At 35.6% G+C, this 7332-nt stretch overlaps 1 protein-coding gene across 1 annotated transcript in view; it reads right to left on the bottom strand.

The window, feature by feature from the left end:
* thop1 (thimet oligopeptidase 1) overlaps positions 1-6095 on the bottom strand; it is an 18064-nt gene extending 11969 nt beyond the window's left edge. Inside the window, exons 1-7 of the mRNA XM_016447085.1 lie at positions 5995-6095; positions 4928-5134; positions 2609-2757; positions 2231-2338; positions 2033-2135; positions 1770-1930; positions 1507-1642 (exon numbers count right to left, since the gene is read on the bottom strand). Coding sequence (XP_016302571.1) covers positions 1507-1642; positions 1770-1930; positions 2033-2135; positions 2231-2338; positions 2609-2757; positions 4928-5134; positions 5995-6007 — 877 coding nt within the window. The 5' untranslated portion in view covers positions 6008-6095. The remainder of the gene's footprint in view (positions 1-1506; positions 1643-1769; positions 1931-2032; positions 2136-2230; positions 2339-2608; positions 2758-4927; positions 5135-5994) is intronic.
* Between the last annotated feature and the right edge of the window lie 1237 nt (positions 6096-7332).

The raw sequence follows: 7332 nt of genomic DNA, 5'->3' as shown, positions 1-7332 counted from the left end.
GTAAGATTTTGTTTTAAATATACATTTGAAAATGTAATTTATTCCTCTGATGCTAAGCTGAATTTTCAGTATCATTACTCCAGTGTCACATGATTCTTCAGAAATCATTCTAATATGCTGATTTGTTGCTCAAGAAACACTTTTATTATGCTGAAAACTGTTGTCCTGCTTAATACTTTTGTGGAAATTGTAATACATTTTGTCAGGATTTTTTGATAAATAGAAAGTTAAAAAGCATTTTGTAATGGAAATATTTTGTACCATTGTAAATATCTTTACAGTCACTTTTAATTAAGTTAATGCATCCTTGCGAGAAAAAAAAAATCATAATTTGCATAATTTTATCAAAAAATAAATAAATAAAATAAAATAAAATAAATGTATCGGCTGGACAAATCAGACACATTATTATTTGTTATATTTAACAAATAATCCAACAGACCCCTCACCCATCAACCGGACTGGGTGCCAGGATGTCTGTAAATGATTCCCCATCGCAGCCAGGACACATTAAAGATAAGGCTGGCTTTATAGCCCACTGGAAGTCACTTCGAAATAGACACATACTGCCCATAGGAAAAGACTTCTTTCATTAATTCATAGCCAAACCTTTCTATGAATTAACATGCATATCACCATCATTGTGTGTATTATTATGTTCCTGTATATTGTCTTTTGTATTGTATACTGTTTTATGCATGCGTTATGAATCCTTAGCTAATATAACCTCACCTATAGCATGTTTGGTATCTACGGATGCGTGTTTGGTATCTTTCATCCTAGACTGCATCCGGATGCTCGTTCAACGGCCAAGGCAATGCAAGTATCGTACATTTAACTAAATGAAACAAATAAGCTGTAGACCCCGCTGATGGTTTCTGCTCAGACGGTTAACTGACTCATTTTCTATAGCTGCATTCTCTGGTTTCTCTAATGGTTTCATTCATCCACTTTAACTCCCCTTTGTATGCATGCATGAGTGTGTGTGTATGTTTGTTAGTTTAGTTAAGTGTTAGCGTTTAGTTACTAAAACTTTTTGTACACAAATTACATGAGTTTCAGATTCTGTCACTGCTTGTAAATCAATGTCACTTTTACGATCCGATCTTGTTACATGCTCTTAATAACTAGTACTGTAAGAAAGTTATTTTCTATGGCCACAAAAATATCATTTCTTAAAGTTGATATGAAATTACACAATGTACGCTGGACAGACAGATTAGTTGATGGTAATATTAATTCTGCTACAGCTACTACTGGCAGCTGATATAAATAATTGTAATTAATTATTAATTGTGATTAATTAATTGTAATTATTTATATACACTTCATCTGAGCTAATTTGCTACTATAAATAAAAAAAGATTTTCTCAAAGGCTTGCTTTTCCACACTATAACCACATTTTAAGAGTTTCAGCTCTAGTCTCAACTTTGCTATTTTATATATGTGAGATTCTTGTCTTTTTACGTCTGGGCAAATTTCCATGTGAAGATCTCAATCATTACCAAGGAAAGTTGCAACCGTCTTGGAGGTCTTGGCCATGTTCATCTCAAGCACAAAGTCGGCATGAGTGCTGAAGCCCAGCAGGCTGCTCTTCTGAGAGCGCAACTCTACAAGCTCCTTCAGGATAGCAGAGTTCTCCTGTCAGGGGAATCATTACAGTAACACTATGAAAACGATTCATTGGAATTATTTTAAAGCATCGCCCACATAGTGTCATTGGGTAGCATTCTAGTTCTGGTTACAGGTGATTTCTGGGATATCTGACCTGTTTGCAGCGCGAGTTGAAAGCCTCCTCTAATTTCTTCCGTGTCTCTGGGACGAAGCATTTCTTCATGGTGGGGAAGTAATGAGGATACTTCAGAGTGAGCTTCAGTTTTCCAGACTCATCCTTCTCCAGAGAGTTGAGGAAATCCTCAGGGAGCCCCCCTAATAAAAGCATTTACACCCATCATCTCTTATTTTCAAAGCTACAAAAATAGCTGTTTACGTAAGCACTTAGTGTCTTTCTGAAAAGAAAGTATCACCCACCGAGTTCCTCTCGAGAGAAATGGAGGCAAGTTGTATCTTCATTCAAGTGTTTGTTGAAATCAATACACAGAGTGCTCATTTTTTTCTTGATCTTTTTGATCTCCTGTTGCATGCAAGATAAAACTCTGTTACAGGCTGGAAGAGAGAGCTTGTGCTACTGTTACACAACAAACTGAATGGAAGATATTAATATCTGACCTCCTGTGTGTCTTTGGGAAGATGGAGGCCGTTTCTTTTGCCAAGCTTTATGAGTCTCTCCATGTAACGCTTGGCCTCAGCAGTTAAACTCTCATCTGACAGCTTCTCCTGTAAAACAAATAAATAAAATAATAGTAATATATTAAATAAAAATGACAAGACATAAAATTAATTCAGTTGATTCAAGAAATGAAGTGTTTACAAAAGGTGTTCTAAACTTACATCATCTTTAACTGTTTTTATTTCATTCCTAACAAGAAATTATGCAAACGTTGGTGGAACAACACACTAATGTGTGACTTATTATAGTATCAGCCCCTGAGAGATACTAGCGTTTAGTTCCTGAGAGAGATGTGTTAGTGCTCACTCCCTGCTCACCTCCAGAGCCACGATTCTCTGATAAACATCCTCTCTCATACTCATCTCCACATCAAACTCTGACAGCTTTTTATCAGCTTCAGTGCTGGCTGTGCGCACGTCCTTACAGAGGGACACATGCTGAGGGAAATCCAACATGTTCCGCTGAACTGCAAAAAAAAATGTTTCAATTGTGAGAAAACCTCAGAGATTCTATGCATATGAATTCAACATAACACCAACATTATATCTATTGAACAAATATAAAGTAGAAGAATAGAAAGATGCATATTTAAATTTTTGGTTTGCAGGAATTAAAATTCAGCGAATTCAACACCTGAACAATGGTGAAGCACAGTGGAACGCACGAGCTGGTCAGCGTGTCATTATGCAAAAAGTGCTGAATGGCGTATACCACTACACACAGTTTTCCTGCACACTCAGACTTTTATTTGATGGTGCTTACAAAAGTAGATAGAGAAACCTGGTATGTTTCTTTGTAAATGTCACCCCTGGACTGAACTATTAGGATAAAAGTAATCTGAAACAAACAATAACCACTTAGCAGATTAATATCAGTAAATATTTTGTAAAATACATGTTACATCAAATTTAACCCTTGTGCGTCCTTAGGGACATTTTTGTCTTTTTTTTTGTTATTTTGGCTATTAATGCAAATGGCATAAATTAAGCCAAAAATGTGTATTTTATTAGAATTTTAATTTCACCCTCATTTTCTTTCATTAATCTATTTTACATGAGGTACTTTAAGGACAAAAATGTCCCATTAAATGACCCATTAAAACTACAATATTTACCAGTACCATGCAAGCATAAAATCAAGCATTCTTCATTAAAAGGCTTTCATTCACACTTTTTTTTTATGCTTACTTTTTTCTGCTTCTGCTGAAAAAAGGCCAATTTTTTTCTAAGCATTTACCATATGGAAAATATGTTGTTGTTTTTTTTTCATTAAAGGGGTCATATGATGCGATTTCAAGTTTTCCTTTCTCTTTGGAGTGTTACAAGCTTTACGTGAATAGATAAGATCCCTGAAGTTGCAAAGACTAAAGTCTCAAAACCAAAGAGATATTCTTTATCAAAGTTAAGACTCTGCCACACACCCCTAAAACGGCTCGTTCTAACACGCCCCCACATATCTAGGTCACTATGTGGGAATATTTGCATAATGCGCCCAAATGTGTACGCAAAGAAAGAAGGCGTGGTTTCAGTAACCGCAGTTAGTGTTGAAGCAGCATGTCAGAGAGACGCTGTGTGTTTCTAGGCGAAAGCAAAAGCACTTTATTTGGCCTTCCGAAAGTAGAAGCATTTAGGAATCTTTAAGATGACTTACAACAGAACAGCAATGCATTTTATGGACGACCGTTTCAATTATGGTAAGAGGCGTTACATTTCCGACGAGTGCTTGTGGTGTTCGGCCAATCACAATGCACTGGGTCAGCTGGCCAATCAGAGCAGACTGCGCTTGTCGGAAGGAGGGACTTTGTAGAAAACGAAGCGTTTGAGAGAGGCGGGGCATATAGGACCTACAATAATGTACAGTATTTGAAAAATAATGTGTTTTTTGAACATTAAAGCATGTCAACATTCTGTTACACCAAATACACAAAATAATGATCTTTAAAAAAGCATCATATGACCCCTTTAAAAAAACAGTGGCGTTATGTAAACAAACTGGCATTTAAAGGGTTAAAATTCTGAAAATGAATGAATTTTTAGTAGTTATAATCAGGACTGATGTTGGTTAAAAAAAAAAAAAAAAAAAGTCAGTGAAAGCCGGAAAAAATATTTGTATCTATTATTTATGACAGACATATTTGTCCTCTAAAGACCTCCGTTTACCTTTCTACACACATGGGGTGAATCATTTTGTGTGCAACATACCAAAGCAATATTTAATAATAATAAATTAATTAATAACTGCCACAATGAATAAACAATGAAATATATTAAGTTATAAATTAAACTTTATCCATTATATAATTATTATATAATAAATTATTGTTAAACATTCAACAGTTTATACTGTATATACTGAGCATACTCACATTTCAATATGCTTTTTACTCAAATGTGATGTATGGATAATCAAGTAAATCTAAGTTACTACAGTACACTAAGTGCTCATCTTGAAATATTACTAGCAATATAAAAGTTGTTCTTAACTTTTGAAGAGGGGCATTTTTAGAATTATACTAATAGGTATTTTACTGAAGGAATAAACTCAATCAGACAACAGACAGTATGCAGTAGATTGTATATACGACTGATTGTATATATTTTTTTCAGCAAAGAGTATTTGAAAGTATGAACTGATACCTGTGTACTCCACTTCCACATCAGCGAGGGCCTTCAGGGTGTTCTCGTAGCTGACACCGGCCAAGTCCAGCGCACCGACCATGTCATACACCTTTTTGGTCTTGGCAGTAAGTTCTTCAGTAAGCTGCTGGATCCGGTCGGGAGTGAGATCCCAGCGCAAGCGGTTGTCATCACAGACCCGGTCCCCCGAGCCAAACACGACTTCACCTGAAAAAACCACATGGCTTAGACTGAATATTATAACAGTATGATAAAGTATCACCAAACTGAACACGTTTCTAGATCCATATCATTTATTACTCCTGAAACAACATATCCATCAACCAATCACGCTTTTAGGCTTATGATTGTTCTTCTAACACCTGGTAATACAGTCAATGCACAATGACTTAAGATATGTTTAACAGCGTCAACTCCATTGGCTAGTTACTAAATGAGTTTTTTATTATTATTATTATTATTAATTTTAAAAACATTAAATTGGAATTTCAACTTAAAATATAATAATTCAATGATTTCGATAAGATATGTTCTCTCTCCATACATGCATATCAAAATGCACATGTATTATACTAGTAGTTTAAATAAGATTTATTGCAATCCCTTTTCGCGCCAACTGAACATGGATTTCAGATAGTCATTGTGAGTGATGTTGTTGAGGGCGTGTGATGAGTTTGCTAATAAAACTTAAAGGTTAACCAGCTAACCATGAACACAACGCGTTTAATTAAGCTAATCATAAACCAGCACTATAAAGACAGAAGCCGCGTCAGAAGAACACGAGGAACGTTTCTGCAAACAGAGAAACCATCATGATTAACGAATCTCTTGCATTGTAAAACTTCGGCCCTGTCAGTGCGGGACAAATGAGGGCGGACGCGTCGCGTCGCGTCGCGGAGCTTAGCGGCACCAGCTGACCCACCGATTACTAGCTCACTGCGCAAGCGAGCTGACTTACAAACACTACTTCGGCTTCGTTTAAAAGGCAGACAATTATGTTAAGGTTCTTATATTCCAGCGGTATTATACATGCTTCTTTTTTTTTTAGCGTCGCGCGTATTTCTTACCTGTAGGTGACATTTTCCACTCAGTGAGTCAGAACACCGCGTGTGTGAACGATTCAAAGAACCTTTGCTAGCTCACGCTTCCTGCTCCGGTCACATGATCCTCTGTGGAGCCCGCGATTGGTTGAAGACTTCTGCAACCGCAGGGAAGACTGAGTACAGTAGAGACACGTTCTGCTTTTTCCATCACTAACAGTTACACAAAAACTAGATGCAGAAATGAAGTGATTTTTCACATGCTATTTATTTTGCTTTTGTACTAATATATCACAAATGTATAATAGCCATAAGTAGGTTTATATTTTCCACAATTAGCTCATAAACATAAGTTGTATTTTTTTTCTCAACTGTACCCATATGACCCTTGACCACAAAACCAGTCATAAGGGTCAATTTTTTGAAATTGAGATTTATACATCATCTGAAAGCTGAATAAATAAGCTTTCCATTGATGTATGGTTTGTTAGGATCGGACAATATTTGGAAACCATTTGAAAATCTGGAATCTGAGGGTGCAAAAAAAATCTAAATATTGAGAAAATCGCCTTTAAAATTCTCCAACTGAAGTTCTTAGCAATGCATATTACTAATCAAAAATTAAGTTTTGATATATTTACGGTAGGAAATTTACAAAATATCTTCATGGAACATGATCTTTACTTAATATCCTAATTATTTTTGGTATAAAAGAAAAATCGATAATTGTTACCCATACAATGTTTTTTTGGCTGTTGCTACAAATATACCCCAGCGACTTAAGACTGGTTTTGTGGTCAAGGGTCACATATAGTGTACAGTTGAAACAGTACCATGGTACAGTTGAGACACCCATTCTTAATGCATGCATACACACACACACACACACTTCTAACATTATAGGGACATTCCATAAGCGTAGTGGTTTTTATACTGTACAGACAGTATATTTTATCCCCCTAAATACCTGTATATTCTATAACCCTATCCCTGGCTAAACCTACCCATCACTCGAAACTTTCTGTATTTTTACATTTTCAATCATTCTGTATGATTTATAAGGTTGTTTCCTCATGGGGACCTAAAAAATTTTTCCCATAAGGTTAGAATTTACTGGTAGGCCTATTACTATTCTTGCGGGGACATTGGTCCCCATTACATAAAATAACAGTACACACACACACACACACACACAGCCTCTGAATATACATTTTATTTTCTATGATTGAACTATTATAAAGGGTGTATCAACTGTACCCACTTTACCACCTTGTATATTTCACAAAATGTTATGTTATCCTTTTAACATTCATGTTAGAAAATATGTCCATTAACAATAGACAAATATCATTTGTTTTAAACATA

The sequence above is a fragment of the Sinocyclocheilus anshuiensis genome, unplaced genomic scaffold (assembly GCF_001515605.1).
Source record: "Sinocyclocheilus anshuiensis isolate Anshui unplaced genomic scaffold, SAMN03320099.WGS_v1.1 scaffold1957, whole genome shotgun sequence".
Taxonomy (NCBI): domain Eukaryota; kingdom Metazoa; phylum Chordata; class Actinopteri; order Cypriniformes; family Cyprinidae; genus Sinocyclocheilus; species Sinocyclocheilus anshuiensis.
Note: the sequence above shows the minus strand (reverse complement) of the source record. Positions and strands in the feature narration are given on the sequence as shown.